At 33.9% G+C, this 23,280-nt stretch overlaps 1 protein-coding gene across 4 annotated transcripts in view; it reads left to right on the forward strand.

The window, feature by feature from the left end:
* The window catches only part of GPHN (gephyrin), a 562,178-nt gene that overhangs the window by 251,824 nt on the left and 287,074 nt on the right, over positions 1-23,280 (forward strand). For all 4 annotated transcript variants that reach the window (XM_063088486.1, XM_063088482.1, XM_063088484.1 and 1 more), the window contains one exon: positions 21,014-21,108. In XM_063088486.1, the coding sequence (XP_062944556.1) occupies positions 21,014-21,108 (95 nt within the window). The remainder of the gene's footprint in view (positions 1-21,013; positions 21,109-23,280) is intronic.

Consider the following 23,280-nt stretch of genomic DNA (forward strand, 5'->3'; position numbering starts at 1 on the left):
CAAATTAAAAACAAATTTCAGTAAAGAAGTACCTTGATTCCCAGCATCTATCAGTTGACAAACTAGTTATTGCAGACTTTTAGGAGAAGAAAAGAGGAAGAATGGGACAGCAGAAGGAGGGAAGCATGGGGTGTTATGAATAAATTCAATCAAAACATTAAAGAACAGGTAATTCCTGTCTTATTTCTGTTATTTAAACTCATCTTAACACAGGATGAAGAAAACATCCCAACTCTTTTTATAAAGGTAACAAAACTTGATACCAAAATGGAATAAATATAACACGGAGACTGTAGACCTAATCATATGTGAAGATTCATGCAGAAATATTAAAATAATATACACAAACCTGATACAGCAACATTTTTTTTTACATGCACACCTTTTTCCAAATAAGATTTATTTTAAAAATTCAAGGACAGTAAATTTTACATATTCTTTAGTTCCATTTATATCATTATTAGTTAAATCATTAAAAAATGATCATTTTGATATATGCCATTAAGGTATAAAATTTAGTATATTTTTCCTCATAAAAATGCATAGTAAACTAGAATTAAAGAAAAATTTTAAACATGACTTAAGTGTTCATCACAAAAACCAACAAATATAATAAAACTGAAATACTGCATGAATTCTTATTAAAGTTGGAAACGAGAAAGTTAATCACTGTCACCACTATTATTTGTTCTAGAAAGTCTAGCTGGCATAATACAAGGGCAGTCTGCAAAATGTGTTAAAAATTTTATGTAATGATATAAAAGAAGTTCATTTTATAAGGGAATAAAGCAGTTTACAAATAATATATGGCCCCGCACAAATGTTGATTTGATACTTTGAAAAACCTTCCCACTCTAGAAAAACTGTAGTTAATAAAAGAATATACCCTATGAAGCATACCCTGGGAAAGGACATAAACTATCAGTTTTCACATCCACTTCCTCCCCCAAAATACCGTGAGTTGGGGTCAGAGCAGCAGCAAGTAGGAGCCAGAACTGCAGGAAGGCAGGACTTGAGAGAGAGAGAAGAAGATATCCTGAGAACTGATGCCTGTATCAGCACTGCTGATGAGACACTTAGCCTTGGACAAGCAACAATGTGTAAAGTTCAGACTGGGATTCCTAAACTATGAGACCCTTGCTGAAGGAAGGGAGGACAGGGGGTGAGAAGTGGGGACTGAAGTAGAATCTGTCAGTGGTGCCCTCTGGTTAAAGGTAAAAGCAAAAATAAATTTTCTGCAGAGGAAATTTCCCCCATTTAGGTTAGCTGAACTCCAACAGATTATTAATATCAAGGAATGAATGTACCACCAAAACTCACCAAGCACAAGTCAGAGTTAGCAAACCTATTAATCAATAGATAAACTGAAAAAGATGATAACTGATATAACTATCAAATTAAAACTATAGAACAGCTAAGAATTAGTTGACCATTATCATTTATTGCTCATTCTGGGGAACATTTGTCCAGGAGAAATGCTAAACTGGACAGGATGGGAATACAACAAAAGTATATCTGACTGTTCCTGTCAATCCATGGTATATGGTTTCCCTGCCTGTGACTGAAATGTACAAAAAAACAAAGACACACAAAGGTGTAAAAAAGAACCATCATTTATAATTTGGGGGAAAATGAGACTCTTAGAAATGAAAAAAAAATAAGTTAAAATTTAAAAATCCACCAACAGACGAAACATCATATCAGCAAAAGAAAATTTGTATACTGAAATATTTATTTGAAAAAATTACCTCACTGTTATAATTACATAGTAAGATAATGTGATGGAGATGTGAGAGAAGATATGGAGAATATAATGAGAAGATCCAAAATACATTACATCAGAGCCTCAAAAAGAGAAAATAGGATGGAGTAAAGGCAATGACTAAAGAGATAATGACTGTAAAATCTATAGAACTAATGAAAAAATGTGAGTTCAGAGATCCTGGAGATATAGTATATCTTAAGCAGGATAGATAAAAGAAATCCATTCCTGAACCAATAGAAGTGAAACTTCACAGCCAAAATAAAAGATATCTTGAAAGAAACCAGAAAGGACAGATCACTTACATAGGAATGACACCAGGTTTTTCAACAGCATTGGAATAAAACCGACAATAGAATAATATCTTTACAGTATTGAAGAAAATGAGAATTGTTTATCAAGCAAAAATATCTTTCAAGAATACGGATGATATAAATCATTTACAGATAAGGTATAACAGAGTATACCACCCAAAGACTTTCATTATAGAATTTTTAGATGCTGTACTTTAAGAAGGAAAATTATTACATAAGAATAGTCTGGGTCTTGGATGCTAGAAAGAATAATGAACAAATAAAGTGGTGAATACAAACCAATATTGGCTGTATAAAATATTAATAATATAACTTTTTAGAAATTTAAAAAGAAATGCAAAATAAAAACACGAGACGAAAATGGTATTTAAGCTGGGAATGGCTGATCAGCAGTATGATTTAATTTTAGATTTTGTTAGATACACAGTAAAATGTCAAGGAAAATATCTGGAAGACTAGTAAGAGAGTGCATAAATTTCAATCCAGTAGAAATAAAAAACTGAATTAAAAAAACCTATCAATCTAAAAATAAGTAATATTTTCCAGAAAATATTCTATAATACTGTATAATTAGTCAAAAGTGTTTTCCTCAATTCTGCCTTTATTACTGACATCTGAAGAGGAGCTACCAGATATACCCAAAAGTGTTGTGAGTAAAGTGCAGGAGTTATATTGGAAGTTATTTTGTACAGGTTTTCATTTTGTGATGCATATATGTGAAGTGTCTGCTTTGAGGTTTGCAATTAATAAAGAAACTTGTTCAAAATTTTGCATAGAGAGACAACAATGGATAGGTCAGGACAACAATGACATCAAATTCTAGGATGCCATGTATCCACTACATTTGTGACCTACATCAAAGATTATAAAATGTTCTCTTGAAAGATAGTATTTGATTTGATTACAGAGAAGAATTGATAGTTTCTAAGTATCTAAGATACTTCAAACCTAATAATCATGTGCGACTTTACTAATATTTAAATGAATAATTATAATATTCAAAACTAAATTAAGTATCTCTTAAATATTCTAATATTTTTCTACTGCTATCTGCCTTTTCACTTTGGAGTTTGGGGGAGCAATTTTTAAAAGTCTTCTGTAGTAAGATAAATAGTACACTATTAAAATATGAAACTAGTATATTAAAAATTTTGCTTCTCACGTATAATAGTTTTGCCTCTCACTTGTAATAATTTTGCTGTTCAACTTAGATGAAAAACTGGAAAAATCTTTTAAAGCATTCCATAGAATGATCTTAGTATGCCAGGATTGGAAACTTACTCATTTTTTGAGCCTACTGTCATACTTATTCATAGTTTAACCAAAAGCCATGTCCTTTTCTCTTTAAAGGTTTATGCCCTGAATATATCATTAGGCTCAAAACATTTATAATGTCTCATATTGCTCTGAGGTAGTAAGAAGTAAGAGTAGATCTACATTCTCCCTGATTGATTTACAAAAAGTCTGATAATTTCTGGGCAAGTTGAATTAATGGAAAAACAAGACTTTGGGAGACCAGGAGATGACAAATGTATTGTTACCATGCTCCAAATCCCCACCCATTTCTTTGTTTTCTGTCTTTTCCCTAGAGGCACACCTGGTTAAGTGTAGAAGAAGCCTTCTCTTCCTATTACGGTGTTGAGTAAAATATCATTTTCCATCTGCCATACTATTCCTGCTTTGGATGCTCTCTTCTCTTGGATACTTAATTTTTATTATATGAAGAGAGATGGAAGACAGGACCTGAGTTAAGTCTGTTTATAATTATCTTCATATTAAGTAGTATTGTCTGCCTACAGAATCTTTCAGGTTTGTTTTGTAAGCCTGAATTTTTTATATTCTTTGCTGATTAACTCTTAAATTTGGTTTGGCTCATGCATAACCTGAGCCATTCTTAGGGGCATAATTTCTAGAGTATATCATTGGGTTAAAATGAATTTCTAGTAGCATTAAAGGATGAAATGTTACAAATGAACAACCTCAGGAATGAGTGTATATTAGTGGGGACAATCATTTTCATCCATTCTAGGTGATGGAATTTGTTTTGTACCAGTAAATACAACCAACTTTTTCCTCCTCACTCTCTCCAGCTGACCAAATAAAGTTACTTTTCAGTTGCCTATAGACCTAACCTGAAGAACCCAACCCCAGTCCTAGGGTGTATACATATACCTTATCTTCAATTTTTTGAAGTATAATTTTTTTTTGTTCAATAACAGACTCTATTTTGACTTCTCAATCTCAAACTTGAAGGCTAGGTAGCCTTATTTGAATGGTGAACTGCCTTATTCTAGGCACCATGGTCTGAATGTTCCCAAAGAGTCTAGATCTTTAGACTTACATTATAGATCCTGATTCTGCTGAGAGATTTCAGTCCAAAATTCTATACCAAAAAAAAAAATATGCATACATACACAAATTATTATTCTTGGAAGAATCTTGATTACAGGATGAAATATTTCTTTAAGCTTTCAAATTAGAGTGTATATAGGAGCTTATATTTTTTAAAGAATGTTTTTAGATTCTTTTTTTTTTTTTCCATTCCTGTAGTTTAACTTCTTCCAGTGCCAAAGATTAGCTGTACCTCTTTTTAAAACAGTTTTAAAAAATTCAGCCTCTGGTTATTTTTTAAATATTTCTCTCCCAGTATAGTTAACAGTTAAAAGATTTTCCCTCATCTAACTTATTTCTGCTTTATTTCATAAATAACTAGTTCTGTCTTTTATATTTCTTCCAGGTTGTAACTTTAATTTTTAAATCCATTTTTGTATTTGTAGAGACTTAAGTAGATTTTTCTGCTGTGAAGTGTAATAATGGTTGATTTAAAAAGATTACTATGAGACCTTTCTCTTTACTATGAGCACCAGACTTAAGCTGAGTGGAACATTGCTTCTTTGTGTTCCTCTGTATAAAACTATCCTGAATCCTATTCCCATCCTGACAAGAAAAAAGTCATAGGCTGCTTTTGTTTTTTCAGCTGTAATTTTTAGTATATGGTGGTTATTGAAATTAAAAAATTGATATAAGCTTATTTGGCTTCCCAGTTTGAACAGACTGTTTACCACAAGTAGTTATGAACATTTGCTCATATATTTTCATCTTTGCTAAGATACATAATTATATTGCTGTTTTCCGTTGGACTTGAGGTGAAAGTGTAAATTCAAGAGGTACTCTTAGTTCTTTTTTCCTTCATAAGATATTTTCAAGCTCCATACATTCTTTCCCCAGTCTATCTGTTCACAGGTTTTATGGTAATGTCCAAGGCCATATTCCTGGTAACTGATGTCCCCAAAACTGCTATTTCTTCATAAATCTTTGTTTTTAAAATCATTGCTGGCATGGTTGCGTTCTTCAGACATCTTCTGATAACTATATACATTCGAAAACTGGTGTACTCATAACTTCTATTCCATAAGTGCTTGATAGAACTATTCCGTTTTCACAATTACTTTGTCTTTTCCATAACACCAACCTCTACAATATAGGTGACTTTAGATTTGTGCATTAGTACAAATAATAGTACCTGACGTTTGTTGATCTATGTGTTAGGGATGATATTGAGCATTTTGTGTTCTATCATATCTAAGCAATGTACAAAAAGATCTTTTCTATTTCTAAATAGGGTATATTATGTGTTTTATAAGCTAAAAACACAAAATATTAAATTAATGGATTAAGTTCAGAATTGAAGTCTACAGACCTGAGTTCCTTTCTGGAATTTTCTGTTGATTTATTCTGTGGCTTTCGATTAGTCAAAGAATTTATTTTTATGTCTATTTCTTCACTTACAAAAAGAGAAGTAATAAATTATGTTTTCTCTTATGTAGTACAGGAAAATATTAACTATTTAAATAGAGAATGTCTACAGGTTATTTTAAAGAAAGGCACCAGTAATAAAAACTTCTGATCTGAATATTTCTTCTATTATTGAATTATGTAGCCAAATAATAGTATTTGATGTTTAGCTCCCCAATAAAAAGAGAAATAAGAACTTTTTCAGTGCATTATAAGTTTATATAGTATGTAACATTATCATACTGGCATTATAAATATTGTGAGAATTCTTTTAGTTAACCAAAACTCCTTTATACTGTTAATACCTTAGACTTATGAGAAGGGTAGCAAATATTATTACCTTCCTTTTACAAATGGAAAACTGAGAAATAGATAAATTTCAGGAGGCATAAGAACAAAAGCTGATATTCATATAATATGTGAATAATGAAGGACTGTTAGGATATTAGGTAACAAATGAGGAGTAAAAAGCCTGATCACAAAGTGAGAGGTTAGTAGCATTAAAATCAGGCTTTAGATGAGGAAGACTTTAGAGAGCAAGTTATTTAATTAAAGCTAAAGTATGCCATAGCCTCCAAATATATATGTTTATACATTTTTCTCTCACCTCACTATTGGAACTTCTATTTAGTTAAGTTTATCTCAAGGCAATGAAAACACAGGATTTTCTTTGCTTTTAGGAATTCTGGTACTCATTTTCCTTTTTCCCAGTTTGCCTCCAATTTTAAAACTACTGAGGATGGTATGAGATGACAAAATGGAACACCTTATAATAATTAAAATAGAAAGGGGCTGTTTTTGTTTTTTCTCCCTTCTAAGCAGTTCTTTCATTCACTCTACTTTAGTTACCTCATTTGTTTCCTGTTGCTCTCGCTTTGTCATGTGTGCCTATTTTGGTGGGAATCTAGTTTTACAGAAAAGGAACTTCAGACATGATAATTACATGTTTCCAATGTAGATGCTTTCTAAAAAGGCCACCAATGAGAATTATCATGCCTCATGGCAAAAGAGCAAAGTATTAGACCTTCTGTAATCAGTTGGCAGTGAGCCATTCTCATAGTATTTACATGCCTGACACACCTGAAATAGGTCCTTGTTTTTTTTATCCTCTTAAGATGTTTAAAGTATATCCTAAAGTTGTGTTGTTAAATGAACATTAAAAACTTCCACCGGTTTAAGTAAACCAAGTAATTATGTGATTATTAACATAGTGGAAATCCAATGTATACATATTATTAGGTGGAGCCAGGGACTCGGGACCGGGCCTCCCCTACCCCCACAACCAGGCACACTATGCCAGCACCTTGGGGCCCACCTGGGGACCCAAGGCCTGGAGAAGGGGACCAGACCCCCTTCCCACAACCAGGCACACTGCACCAGCGCCTCAGGGCCCGCCTGGAGACCTGAGGCATGGAGTGGGGACCAGACTCTCCCCACAACCAGGCACACTGCTAGCACAAAGGAGCATGCCAAAAACATCACTCCCATATGGGTGGCTCACCACAGCCACCACTATAACCATGGCTGCCACCAAAGCAGCTAGATGCCACAACCACCATGCAGATGGTCTGCCAGCCTCTGGAGTGCATTGACACAAGAAGAGTCACCAGCAGAGATAAAGAAAAGAAAAGGGCGTCTCTCTCCACAAAGCCCATTTCAGAGTGACAGAAGAAACATCTGCTCTATGATAATATTGGGGGACCTGATCACACCTCTCAGCATTGGACAGATCATCTAGGCAGCAAATCAACGGAGTAACCATTATTCTTTCAGAAGGAAAAAAGAAATCTAGGGTAATTAGAGGGAGGAGGGGTGAACAAGGGGCATAAAGAATAATTATGATTTGTAACAATATATATGCTAGTAATATTGATTTGGTCAACATATTTCAGTGTTGAGCCCCCAAAATTTGTATAATCAATTTTGATTCAATAAAAATTAAAAAAATAAAAATAAATATATAAATATATATATATTTTAGGACAAGCTATTATGTTTCTGCTTATACAAGTATTAAACACTACTAACCACATTAAAACAAAACAAAACAAAACCCCAGAGTGCCTAGAGCAAAGAGGCTAAGTTATATATTCACTAAATTATATAGTCAGTTCACTGACCAGACAATAGCCTTTCAGTATAATTTCAAATTGAATTATCTTACAACCTCATCTTTCTTTTTCCCCCCAGCTTTACTGAGGTATAATTGACAAGTAAAAATTGTTTATATTTATGGTGTACAACATGATGTTTTGATTGTTTTAATATATGTATACATTGTGAATTGATTCCCATAGTCAAGCTAATTAACGTATTCATCACCTCACATAATTATCTTTTTTGTGGTTGTGTGATGAGAACATTTGAGATCTACTCTTTTAGCAAATTTCAAGTATATAATACAGTATTATTAACTATAGTCACCATGTTGTATATTAGAACTCCAAATTTATTCTTGTTTTCCTTTATCTGTAATTATAAAGATTTAATTACCTTTAAACACTGGAACCTTACCTAGCATAGTGATTTGTTAACCATAGAAAGTGAGATGAACTGTGAAAACCAACTCAACTCATCATCTCAAGCTCCCTGCAAAGTACATGTTCGTTGAATGGAATGAAAGCTGAAATTGCCCGCAGTATTTAAATTTGTATTCTTTTTTCTTGCTTTCTTCCTACATTTGACGTCAGGGATGCAGATCCTTGGATTTCCCAAGGGAAGAATCCCATCAGGAACCCACAGTAACTTCAAGCTCACACAGCAAAGTCACACTTGCACTCAAAGTTTATAGCAAAGTGAAAAGTACACACAGGAGGTGCATGAGCATCTCCTCCCAAGTGAGGAGAGCCCTGTGAATTCTTAGGGAAGGGTTTATCAGTTGTTCTGGGTTGGAGCTGTTTCTCTGTCTTAACAAATGGGAGGAATATTCAAGAAAAAAAGGGAGAAAATGGAGTTTGGCTGCCTCTTGCTTGAGCAAGCTCTTTTCTGAGAGTCAATGAAAAAGGAGGAGGTTTTTGTACTTGGTTTTGTTTATTGCTCAGAAAACCACAAGGCTCTGAAGAAGGGCGAGCTGATTGGTTTTAAGGTGTTGCTAGCTGTTGTCAGCTTGACCAGCCTAAATATCCACGAGCAGCCTCTCTGGAACAAATCCCTGCTCTATCCTGCTACACAATCATACTGTCTCTTTGGACCTTCATCACAATCAAATCTAATTTAAATATTGTACAACTTGAACTGAAAAATAAAATGGAGTATCTCCTCTCCACACAAAAAGTTCTCTGCTTCTTCCAGGAGTGGAAGAATATGTATATCTTTAGGAAGGCTAAAACCTCACGGAAAAGACATACATTAGCAGTAAGATCGTATCTCTGAAGAAAAGTAGAATACATTTTTAATTACCTTGATCTTTTCGTTGTATCTTCTCTTTCTTTGCAGCGTTAGTCTTTAACCATTTAGTCATATTGTTATGATACACTGAAAGGCATTTGTAACTAATATAAAAATAACATAATCTACAAATGAATGTTTTTAATTTTTTAGAGTAAATTCAAGACTGTTCTTACAATAATGTGGCTCTTTAATTCTGCTCTGTTTGTGGGGGGTTGTATTTTATTTAATTTTTTATTCTAACATTTACATATTTGTGGGGTGAAGTGTATTGTTTCAATACATGCACATTCTGCACAATGAATCCCTTAGGATAAGTAGCATAGTTTTGTACCCATTAGTCTATCACTTCTCCTTCCCCTCCTTTCCTTTGATAACCATTATTCTGCTCTCTACTTCTACAAGAACCACTTTTTTTAAGATTCCACATATGAGTGAGATCATGCAGTATTTGTCTTTTTGTGCCTGGCTTACTTTTCTTAACATGATGATCTCCAGTTACATCCATCTTGCTACAAATAATAGGATTTCTTTATTTATATATATATATAGCTGAATAGTATTCCATTGTGTATATATACTACCACAGTTTTTTTAATCCATTCATTCATGAATGAGCATTGAGGTTGATTCCATCTCGTGGCTATTATGAATAGTGTTGCAATGAGCATGGGAGTGCAGATGTCTTTTGGATATATTGATTTTAATTCCTTTGGGTATATACGCAGTAGTGGGATAACTGTTCTCTGAGGAACCTCCATATTTTTTTCCACACTGGCTGTACCAATTTATATTCTCTCCAGCAATGTAAGGGAGTTCTCTTTTCTCCACATCCTTGAGAGTATTTGTTACTTTCTTTTTGATAATACTGTTCTAATTGAAGTGTGGTTTTAATTTGCATTTCCCTTATGATTAGTGATTTTGAGCTTTTTTTTTATTGCCACCCAATAACAATATATATATATATATTTTATTTAGGATTACAGTGTTTTTACTTAACCTCTTTGATTTTTTTTTTTTAATTTTATTTTGTCGATATACAATGTGGTTGATTATTGAGGCCCATTACCGAAACCTCCCTCCCTCCTCCCTCTCCCCCCTCCCACCGAACAATGTCCTTTCTGTATGCTTGTTGTGTCAACTTCAAGAAACTGTAATTGTCATGTCTTCTTCTCCCCCCCGGTTTTTGTGCGTGTGCGTGTGCGTGTGCGTGTGTGTGTGTGTGTGTGTGTTTGAATTTATTTATTTATTTTTATCTCCCACCAATAAGTGAGAACATGTGGTATTTCTCTTACTGTGCCTGATTTGTTTCACTTAATATAATTCTCTCAAGGTCCATCCATGTTGTTGCAAATGGCAGTATTTCATTCTTTTTTATAGCTGAGTAGTATTCCATTGTGTAGGATACCACAGTTTCCGAATCAACTCATCCGATGATGGACATTTGGGCTGGTTCCAACTCTTGGCTATTGTAAAGAGTGCTGCAGTGAACACTGGTGAACAGGTATACCTTCGACCTAATGATTTCCATTCCTCTGGGTATATTCCCAGCAGTGGGATAGCTGGGTCATATGGTAGATCTATCTGCAATTGTTTGAGGAACCTCCATACCATTTTCCAAAGAGGCTGCACGATTTTACAGTCCCACCAACAATGTACAAGAGTTCCGTTTTCTCTGCAACCTCGCCAGCATTTATCGTTCAGAGTCTTTTGGATTTTAGCCATCCTAACTGGGGTGAGATGGTATCTCAGTGTAGTTTTGATTTGCATTTCCCAGATGCTGAGTGATGTTGAGCATTTTTTCACATGTCTGTTGGCCATTTGTATATCTTCCTTAGAGAAATGCCTACTTAGCTCTTTTGCCCATTTTTAATTGGGTTGCTTGTTTTTTTCTTGTAAAGTTGTTTGAGTTCCTTATATATTCTGGATATTAATCCTTTGTCAGATGTATATTTTGCAAATATTTTCTCCCATTCGGTTGGTTGTGTTTTAACTCTGTTAATTGTTTCTTTTGCTGTGCAGAAGCTCTTCAGTTTGATATAATCCCATTTGTTTATTTTTCCTTTGGTTGCCTGTGCTTTGGGGGTCATATTCATGAAGTCTTTTTCAATCCTACTTCCTGAAGTGTTTCTCCTATGTTTTCCTTAAGAAGTTTTATTGTTTCAGGGTGTATATTTAATTCTTTAATCCATTTTGAGTTGACTTTAGTGTATGGTGAAAGGTATGGGTCTAGTTTCATTCTCCTGCATATTGATATCCAGTTCTCCAAGCACCATTTGCTAAAGAGGCAGTCTCTTTCCCAGTGTATAGGCTTAGTGCCTTTGTCAAAGATCAGATGTCTGTAGGTGTGTGGATTGATTTCTGTATTCTCTATTCTATTCCATTGATCAGTGTGTCTGTTTTTATGCCAGTACCATACTGTTTTGGTTATTATAGCTTTGTAGTATAGTTTAAGGTCAGGTAATGTTATGCCTCCAGCTTTATTTTTTTGCTCAGTGTTGCTTTGGCTATGCGTGGTCTTTTGTTATTCCATATAAATGTCTGGATAGTTCTTTCCATTTCTGAGAAAAATGTGATTGGAATTTTGATGGGGATTGCATTGAATTTGTATATCACTTTGGGTAGTATGGACATTTTCACTATGTTGATTCTTCCAATCCAAGAGCATGGGATATCTTTCCATCTTCTTGTATCCTGTCTAATTTCTCTCAGCAGTGGTTTGTAGTTCTCTTTATAGAGATTTTTCACATCCTTGGTTAACTCAATTCCTAAGCTTTTGTTTTTCTTTTTGTTTTTTTGGTGGCTATTGTAAATGGGTAGGCTTCCTTGATTTCTCTTTCTGCATGTTCACTATTGGAGAAAAGAAATGCTACCGATTTTTGTGTGTTGATTTTGTATCCTGCTATTGTGCTGAAGTCATTTATCAACTCCAAGAGTTGTTTTGTAGAGGCTTTAGGCTGTTCACTATATAGGATCATGTCATCTGTAAACAGGGACAGTTTGACTTCATCTTTTCCAATCTGGATGCCCTTTACTTCCTTCTCCTCTCTGATTGCTCTGGCTAGTACTTCCAACACTATGTTGAATAGGAGTGGTGAGAGTGGGCATCCTTGTCTAGTTCCTGTTCTTAAAGGAAAAGCTTTTAGCTTTTCCCCATTCAGGATGATATTGGCAGTGGGTTTATCATATATAGCTTTAATTATGTTGAGATACTTTCCATCTGTACCTAACTTATAGAGGGTCTTTGTCATGGATGAATGTTGAATTTTATCAAATGCTTTTTCAGCATCTATAGAGATGATCATATGGTCCTTGTGTTTGATTTTATTAATATGGTGTATCACATTTATTGATTTGCGTACATTGAACCAACCTTGCATCCCTGAGATGAATCCCAATTGATCGTGGTGAATAATTTCACATATGTGTTGCTGTATTCTGTTTGCTAGTATTTTAGTGAGGATTTTTGCATCTATATTCATCAAGGATATCGGCCTGTAGTTTTCTTTTTTGGTTATATCTTTACCTGGTTTTGGTATCAGGATGATGTTTGCTTCATAGAATGAGTTTGGGAGATTTGCGTCCGTTTCAATCTTTTGGAATAGTTTGTAAAGAATCGGTGTCAATTCCTCTTTGAATGTTTGGTAAAATTCTGCTGTGAATCCATCTGGTCCTGGGCTTTTCTTTGTTGGAGCCTTCTGATAACAGCTTCAATCTCCTTTATTGTTATTGGTCTGTTGAGATTTTCTACATATTCTTGGCTCAGTTTTGGGAGCTTTTGTGTGTCCAGAAATTTATCCATTTTCTCCAGATTTTTAAATTTGTTGGTGTGTAGTTATTTATAGTAGTCTCAAATGATTCCTTGTATTTCAGATGAATCAGTTGTAATATCACCTTTTTCATTTCTAATTTTTGTTATTTGAGTCTTCTCTCTTCTTTTTTTTGTTAGCCATGCGAATGGTTTGTCAATTTTATTTATCTTTTCAAAAAACCAACTTTTTGATTCATTGATCTTTTGTATTGTTTTTTGGGTTTCCATTTCATTAAGTTCTGCTCTGATCTTAATGATTTCTTTCCGTCTGCTAACTTTAGGTTTGGATTGTTGTTGTTTTTCTAGTTCTTTAAGGTGAAGTGTTAAGTTGTTCACTTGCCGTCTTTTCATTCTTCTGAGGTGAGCATTTAATGCAATAAATTTCCCCCTTGGTACTACTTTTGAAATATCCCACAGGTTTTGGTATGATGTATCATTATTTTCATTAGTTTCAATAAATCTTTTGATTTCCTGCTTGATTTCTTCTTGGACCCATATGTCATTAAGTAGAATGCTGTTTAATTTCCATGTGTTTGTATAGTTTCCAGAATTTCATTTGTTATTGATTTCTAATTTTAATCCATTGTGCTCCAAGAAAATACATGGGATAATTCCAATTTGTTTGAATTGTTGAGACTTGATTTGTGACCTAATATGTGATCTATCCTGGAGAATGATCCATGTGCTGATGAGAAGAATGAATATTCTGATGCTGTTGGACGGAATGTTCTGTAGATATCTGCCAATTCCAATTGGTCTAGAGTATTGTTTAGATCTTGTGTTTCTCTGCTGATTCTTTGGCTAGATGATCTGTCCAATATTGACAGTGGGGTGTTCAGGTCCCCTGCTGTTATGGTATTAGTGTCTATTTCCTTCTTTAGGTCCAATAGAGTTTGTTTTATAAATCTGGCTGCTCCAACATTGGGTGTATATATATTTATGATTGTTATGTCTTCTTGATGGATCAATCCTTTTATCATTACGTAGTGTCCCTCATTCTTTTTATGGATTTTTGTCGGGTCCACCGCCAGCCGACCCGAACAGCCCTAGCCTCATTGCTTTCGGTGGGCGAGCGAATGGCCCGGGATTCCTCTTTCCCTCCTGTCCCCTTTGGAAGGAGACGGGGGAAGAGAGCCGTGAAGAGAGGTGAGCACAGCCACCGGCCCCCCAAAAACAGCCCGGTTAAAGGACACTCAGATGCGGCGGCTGGTTCTGTTGAGCAGTTCCATTTATTACCGTACAAGCACTTGCTTTTAAAGGCAAATGAGGAAGGGAGGTTTTTTACATAATCTTATCAACCTAAAGGTCAAGAGAGCATGCATCCTGTCTCAATGCCTAGCTATTGCAACCTCGAGCGCAGAAGCGCATATTTGGCCAATAAGGGCTAAGGCAAGGTTGCCACAGACACCCCCACCCTACTTCCTCCTGGCACCGTCTTAGGCTGCCACATTAATCCGCCCTTGTGGGCCCATAATGGCACCACTTGTAATGTCACTTAAGGTGGTGTTTTTAAAGCCCAGCAGATTTGAGCTTTTTTAAATGTGTCTGTTGGCCATTTGTATGTCTTCTTTTGAGAAATGTCTGTTTAGGTCCTTTGCCCATTTTTAAATTGGGTTATTTGGGTATTTTTGCCATTGAGTTTGTTGAGTTCCTTACGTGTTCTGGATATTAGCCCCTTGTCAGATGTGTAGTTTGACAACACTTTCTTCCATTCTGTAGGTTGTCTGTTCACATTGTTGATTGTGTCCATTGCTGTGCAGAAGCTTTGTACTTTGATGTAGTCCTGTTTGTCTATTTTTGCTTTCGTTCCCGTGCCTTTGTAGTCTTGTCCAAGAAACTGCCACCCATTCCCATTTTATGAAGTGTTTCCTCTATGTTTTCTTCTACTAGTTGCATAGTTTCAGGTCTTAAATTTAGGTCTTTAATCCATTTTGAGTTGATTTTGTGTATGGTGAGAGATAGGGGTCTAGTCTCAGTCTTGTGCGTGTGGATATCCAGTTTTCCCAGCACCATTTATCAGTTGGCTGTAAGTACATAGGTTTGTTTCTGAGCTCTCTGTTCTGTTCCATTGTCTATTTGTTTTTATGCCAGTACATTTTGGTTACTTTTGCTTTACAGTGTATTTTAATGTTAGGTAGTGTGTCTACAACTTTGTTCTTTTTGTTCATGGGGTCTTTTGTGGTTCCATACAAATTTTAAGACTGTTTTTTCTGTTTTTGTGAAGAATGTTGTTGATATTTTGTTAGGGATTATGTTGTGTAGATTGCTTTGGGCAATATGGACATTTTGACAATGTTAATTTTTCCAATCCATAAATATGGGATATCTTTCCATTTATTTGTGTCCTCTTCAGTTTCTTTCACCAGTGTTTTATAGATTTCCTTGTAGAGGCCTTTTACCTCCTTGGTTAAATTTACTTGTAGGTATTGCTTTTTTTTTTTGGTAGTTATTGTAAATGAGATTATTTTCTTAATTTATTCTTCAGCAATTTCATTATTGGTGTATAGGAATGCTGTTGATTTTTGTGCATTGATTTTGTATCCTGCCACCACTATACTGAATTCATTTATTAATTCTAGTAATTGTTTGGTGGAGTCTTTAGTGTTTTCCACATGTATGATCATGTCATCTGCAAATACGAATAGTTTGACTTCCTCTTTTCCTATTTGTATGCCTTTTATTGCTTTCTCTTGCCTTATTGTGCTGCTTAGGACTTCCAGTACTATGTTGAATAAGAGTGGGTATCTACTCTCATTTTTGAATGAAAGAAGGAAGGAGTAAATTTATAGCTGGTGCTCCTTGAACATCCCTGGGAGTTTGTCATGTGTGTAAACTTTGTCCATCATGTATAGTCCTAAGAAAAAGTATTTTAAGGATAGCTTTTCTGTACTATAGGATACTTATAGGGACAGCCTCAGATTTGTTAGTTTATTATAACCTTTTTCAATATGTAAAATAAAATTAACGTGTTTGCCCTTTAATGGGCAGAGTCAGGAAAATGTAACTGGCTGACATTAAACTACATATTTTTATCTAATTTACCTCTTCACTGGGTCTATGTTCTGTTCTGATGATTCTCACATTTATGTCAATCTACAATGTTAATATAAGGCGATCGTGAAGATTAGACCAAGTGGTACACATTATCATCAATCTGCCTCCTTCCTTTCATCAGCAGTGTACTTTTCAATATGGTTCTCTGACCAACATTACAAGCATTACCTGGAAACTTGTTAGAAATGCACATTTTGAGGCCCCACCCAAACATTCTGAATCAGAATCTCTGGGAGTGGGGCCCAGCAATCTGTGTTTTAACAAGGCCTCTAAAATATTCTGATGTATGCTAAAGTTTGAGAACTACATCTCTAACTATATCTCACCTTCATAGCTTAATAAAGTTAGTAGTAGTCATTAACTAGTGTCTCATAGATAGTCTTTGTTATTTAAGATTTTTTAATCAGCAAGAGCACTGCAGTAATTGTTAGGAGGAAATTTTATTAAATCTGCCTAGTCAGATAACAATCATGTAAGTATTAATACACAAATTCATCTGCTCTGTTAATAAAAGTATGTCTATAAAGTAAAAGCACTATAATAAATGATTTGTCACAAAGAGTCACCATGTATATAGGGAATTTTTGCGTATTTAGATTTAGCTATTATATGTTCTATACATATTTAAAACTCATTGCCTATTAGTAACAACTCTTTTTTAAGGTCATTTTTTCTGTGAAGTTAAAACATGGGCCTGAATTTCATCATCAAGATCCCTGGGCTACAGAATCATTGTTTATGATACCAGCTTTGCAACTTACCAGTCTTTGAAGAGTCTTTCTGGCTTTAATGTTGTCTTCTAAATGTCAAGGGTAAAAGAGAAAGGTCACGTGTGATAGGAGGTGGCAACTTTAATAGTTAAGAAAATATTTAGAAGTTAAAGATAAACATCTTATTTAAATAGAATAGCTAAATCCAATTAAGCCTTATTTTGGACTTTATTAGTTCAGAAAAAGTGATATCTGAAGTAGGAATATAAATTTCTACCCCCTTTCAAGGTAAAAAAAATTCGATAATCAAATTAATAATGTATAAGTGGGAAACAGAATTTTAAGCTAATTAGGGAAAAATGGTTTCATTTTTTAATGGTATCCTTTTGCCATTGTTGATATATTCTAATATTTATCTACTCATTAATAGATACATATAACCTTTATTTATCTATATTGTGCTAGTATATGTGATTGAAAGTAATAAAGCTACATTCTTATAACCATTCTTCTGTTTGGGCTTTATAATAATTTAAACAGGTATCTTTCTCTTGATTGATTCTAAATTAAGTTTTATTCTCTCACTGTTTGCCTTCTAGTGGTACCTCACCATTTATGGCTAATGGATCTTGGTACTCAGCTCCTGCCCCTTTGTCCATCTTCCAATCCCCACTTCTTTTGTTTGCTTGTCCCCTAATTTAGATCCCTGTGTTTCAGTATTCTGCTTCTTGCCTTGCCCTTGCTAGTGCTCTTATATTTGGGTTCTTGCCCTCCATTCTCTTCTCCCTCAGCTTTGGTTCTCAACTACTATTTCTAGGTGGTTTCTGGATTTTTGTATTGTTATTGTTCTATAACTGATATGATCAAAATCAAAGATGTAAGGAAAATTGAAAAATAGAAGCATAGAAAGAATTGACTTCTTTTGAATACCTACTCTGTGCTAAGTGATTTACTTATATCATTTAGTTCTCATAGCCTCATAAGATGTAGGTGTATGTTATTATTATCTTCATTTTATTCATAAGTACACTGCAGCACAAAGAGGTTAAATATTTTCTTCTCATTCACAGAGCAACTACGTAGTAAAGCCAGGTTTCAAACCTAGATCAATTCATTTATTAACTCGTTTCTTTATTTAACAAATATTTTTTGAGCACATACTATGTGTTGGGCACTATGCTAGGTGCTGCAACAGAACCAACCCCTATTCTCATGGACATTAACTGTGTAGTGGCATTGTCCAACTTTACAGATGGTGATCTTTCTGTTACACCAAACAGCTTACGTGAAAGAAAAAATAAAAAGGAAATACAAGAATACTTCAAAAAGTTTGTGGGAAAATAGAATTGAAAGATTATGTGAATCCATGAACTTTTAGAACTACCCTCATAGAAGACTTCTAATATTTTATGGAAAAGATGTATTTGATACAGAGGTGTATTTATGCGTTTTTTAGGAATACCCTTGAGAAGGTCGGTTTGTGTTTAGTCCTGTAAAGTCTGACATATCCCACCCCCAATCAAGTTGCCACTGTCAGCACCAATACCTATCAGTGGCATCATCACAATATATATTTTCCTTTTTTTCTAAAATATATGAGATTTGTGATTGTAGGCCCAAATTCTCTAGATCTTCAGAAAGAATTAACTGTCCTCTCTAAATTATATTGAAAGATAAGCTCTGTGTAAAGAATACATCCGTCCATCCATCCATTTGTATATTTATCTATAGCCTGAAAAATATTTAAAGTGGCTTACCCAAATACATACACTCAACAGAATTTTTTGAAAGATAAATGTGAAAAATAGAGTAAGGAAAACTAAGATGAAACATATTGGTTGCTGTTCTCAAGGGCAGCTTGACTCACAAGCATCATAATTTAAAAACAAACTGGTAGAACAGAAGAGTGCCCATTCCTAGTTATGACATTTTCAGAGGAAATTTCTCCTATAAGTCCTTCTAAAGAGGACCACAGTGCAATGTGGTAAACAATGGTCTCAGACACTTACTAATGTAAGTAAGAATCTCACTGAGCCGTTTATTGGATCCAATTGTTACCACAAAAGCAAAATCCAATAAAATAATTCTATGAAAAGTGAAATGAGGCATTCCAAGTAGACAACTCTTCAGTGATCTGATCAAATCCAATGGTGTATTTTAGAGGATCTAGAAGAATTAATGAACTGCATCTGTTTTAGGCAATTCTCATATGTAATTTGTCAATTGAGTTTTTCATGTACTGGGTGACAGTGAGTTTATACACTTCCAGAAATTTGTTTTATTCACTACTGCAACATCAGTGCCTGGAATACTACCTAGTACATAGTAGATGCTTAATAAATATTTATTGTTTAAATGGATAAATGCTGTGCTTTGAAGTATCAGTTGTAAATGAAATACTCCTTCTCGGTTATCTGTTATCTCCTTTCTTGTCACTAAATAAAGTGTGCTGCTATACTCTGGAGTACACATCATCTTTATGTGGACCCCCAAACTCATTAAATGTCAGCCATTGCTTATATGACTTTTTCAAGCAGGTAATGAAATAGGTATTAACTCTATCCAAAGAGCTCTTTTAATAATTATTATGTTCTTAATAACATCCCCTTGCTTAATTTTTAGGGCTCTAAGATTTGAAGGTCCCTAAGAAGAAACTGTAAACCTCAAAGGCAATTTATAACATAGAAATGGTATTTCTTCTCAGGAGACCTTAAAATCATACTAGATAGATTGACTTTGGAAAATAAGGAATAGGGTTTGGATAATGTTAGCTCATCATTTTTTAGCCATGTACATAAATGGTAGCAACTCACATCCAAACTTAGAAATTTGAGAATTTCCTTTTCTGCTGCCTGATGGGCCCATATATTTAAAACACACTTTATTGAGAAGCACTATGTTCTTGTTTTCCTTTAAAATTTCTGCCGTTTTTAAATATTGCATTACGCTAGGAGTCAGTGGACCAGTAGATTGCATCAATTCTGGTAATCCTGAACTCTGTATGATTATATGGGATAACTAACTAATGTAGATGCATCTTAAAAGTTTATTTGGAACATCAATTAGCATCTAATACATATTCAATGCATTTTTAACTGCTTTGCCAAGTCCTTAACTTTTTTGCCCAGAGCAAAAATTTTGTCCAGAACTACAATTTCATTTAGGACTATCACTCTACTTCTCATGAATTATTGAAATATCAACCTTTCTCTGTATTTCTTCATAATTTTTTATTTTGTTTTCTTTTACTTTACTTTTCTCTTATTTACTAGAATACTTTATTTTGCAAGCCTTATTCCCATATTGCCCCTGTAACTTGCTTCATTTATCTTAAAAAAGGAATGGAAATGGATTAAGTCATGTATGTCATCCCCAGCTTATAGACTAAACTGTATCTTGACCGTTATAGTACCACATATATCTATTTTGATTGGCCGGTAGAAAATGAAATTTTTCTATCTCCTTTATTAGCTTATTCCAAGTTTAATTACACTTGTCTTAGGAATGCCCCATCTCCAAAATAAAATTTTTAAAAGAAGAAAGAAAAACAAAGCAAATAAATAAATAAATAAAAGAATGCCCTATCTTAAAACTCCTACTACGTAATTGAAGCCTGTCTCTTTATTAGCTTTTTTTAAAAAGCAGTTAACTTATTTTGAAGATATGGAAGATGGTAAATGTAGAGTTTTCCTAACACAGGAAAAGTTGACTTGATGACTTCCTGCGTTCCTTTTAATGATATCATAAAATTATAGAGCTAGAAGGGTTATAAGATGATCTCAGGTTTTCAGGGATTAATTATTTCAGGAGTAATAGGCAAAAAAAAGTACCCAGATTTCTTAACTCCATGAAAATCTATTGAGCTCTTATAACAATCCAAGTACTCATTTTTGGAATTTAGGTTATTAGGCGAGGTGAGATTTCAATTAAATACTTCTAAGCTTTAAAAAATAAGAAAGGACTGCTGATATAAAAGTTCTCTGGATTTTCTTGGTCCTCAGCTTTTATTCAGTGGTCCTAAAGAACTGAGTGTGAATGCCTTAAAAAAGAAAAATATTTGGGGAACTACAATGCATGGTTTATAGAAAGTCTGGTATATAATTATTTTTAAATGAATTTTACATTTTTTTTTTTTTTGTGGCTAATTTCACTCAGTCTGCTATTTAATCTTTAATTACAGGCCACAAAAGAAGTAATAGAACGGGAAGCACCAGGGATGGCCCTAGCAATGCTGATGGGATCACTTAATGTTACACCTCTGGGCATGCTCTCTAGGTAAGAAAGTCACCAACATGTCGCAAAGAAATAATTTCATATTAATCAGTACAATAGACTGATAAACTTAAGAAACTTTAGTTGTAACACTTAAATTTGCCCCTTTTTTTCCCAGACTTCAGAGTCTTAGTGTCATGTCTGACTAGGTCTTGGCCACAGTGTCCTCAATTTTTGTTTGTTTCTTTTTTTTGTTTGTTTATTATGTTAAACTTTTAGAGAATGTTATATTACTGCTAAAACTTGTCAATTCTGGATGGGAGAAGAGTCCAGTTTATTACGATGTAAAGTTATTCTTTTTTGTGATTATTGGTAATTATCAATTAATATTCATTAATTGTAGCTAAATACTAATTTAATAAAACTAAATAGCAGAGTTTATTAAAATAACTTAATCTCACAAGTTAGGAACTTTTATTCCAGTTTGGAAACAGGCATGTTGTTGTGTGGTCATGAAAAAAAGCTCAATTTATATTGATAATCTTTTAACTCTTGGCAAGTTGGTATATTTAAGATATTATATTAAATTAATAACATATTATTATATTAAATTAGTATATTTAAAACTATACCTTTATTGACACAGACAGTGATGTTCATCTTCAATTGTATGGTTTAGTTATTCGTTACTATTTTATTAAAATCCCCGAAATGAGAACAATATATGTTATTTAAGTTAAAGATAAAAGTGTCAACTTAGAATCTGTTGATTTAATGACCATTGATTAATAGCAACCTAAAAGTACTTAGCAACTTTATAATGTCAGGGTTTCATAATCATTTATAGCCATTTATGTATTCTGTGTGCAATATGAATGTAAAAGTAAAAATATACACTTAATTGTATGGAATATGAGTCCTAATATTCTTTGTTATTTATACTAAGTTTGTATCTCATTAATGGCAGCCACTTGAAGAACAGCTACAGGAGGATATGAATGGGTCATTAATCACTGTATTCTCTTTGCTGTTACATGAATTATATAATAAGATTTAACTTTAGTAAAAGCAAATAAAGAATTATAGGAGCATGCTAGAGATTTGAAATTTAAAAGTCCATGCTGGTTTGTGAAGAACTGAAGTTGATTCTTTTATACTGTTCTTTTCTTAACCATTACTTATATTACCTACACATGAGGTCAGGGATCACATTTGATCTCCTTTTTCCTGTGGAATTAAGTAGTGGTTTTTGAACATAAAAGAACTCCATCTAGCATATAAAGAAAGTAGTCAAGAAAGAATTAAGCTTCTTTTGTAATAAAATTTCAATTCACTAAACAATAATACTCTATTTGCCAGGCTCCATATTAAGCATTAGGGATTCTAAGGATAGAAAGAAAAATAAGGTATGATCCCCACCTTATGATCCAGTTTAACTGGGGAAATTGTTCTTTGTAACTGTTAAGGTAACTTTAAATTAACTCTAACTTCTTTGATCCAGTATAGAGACGTCATTTTTTGTCTTAGTGAAAGGTTTTTCTGATTAATTTCTCCTTTCACTTCTGTATCCCCATAATTACAGAGCACTGGACTGCTGAGTGAGTAGAAAACTAATTAGCCAGAGCTAATTCTCAGTACTTTGGAATAAGCCCATCATCTTTATCTTGAAGGCTTTGAAAATTAATCCATTTGCACAGCATGGTAGCACCTTTTTCTGGCTTTTCTTTCTGTCCATTGCTGATTTAAATGAGAGTTTATTTACAAATTTTAGAACAGAGATAGTAATCTACATTAGTTATCAAAAAAGGGAACTGGGGAATATTTCCCAGAATGTTCATTTTTTAATGCTTCTTAAAGCCTTTTTAAAAAATTATTGATTTGGGCCGGCCCGTGGCTCACTCGGGAGAGTGCGGTGCTGATAACACCAAGGCCCCGGGTTCGGATCCCATATACGGATGGCCGGTTCGCTCACTGGCTGAGCGTAGTGCTGACAACACCAAGTCAAGGGTTAAGATCCCCTTACCGGTCATCTTTTAAAAAAAAATAATAATAATAATAATAATAAAATAAAAAATTATTGATTTTATGACAGCCATGATTAGATTGGTGTTTCCTTTCTACCAGCTTTGTATTTTGTATGCACTTTAGTTTTTGTACATGCTTCTATTTTTAATATTTTTTCTCTATATTTTTCATCTTATGCTATATTGTAATTAATTACTTTTGTCTGTATTA

Source organism: Cynocephalus volans, chromosome 3 (genome assembly GCF_027409185.1).
Source record: "Cynocephalus volans isolate mCynVol1 chromosome 3, mCynVol1.pri, whole genome shotgun sequence".
Lineage (NCBI taxonomy): Eukaryota > Metazoa > Chordata > Mammalia > Dermoptera > Cynocephalidae > Cynocephalus > Cynocephalus volans.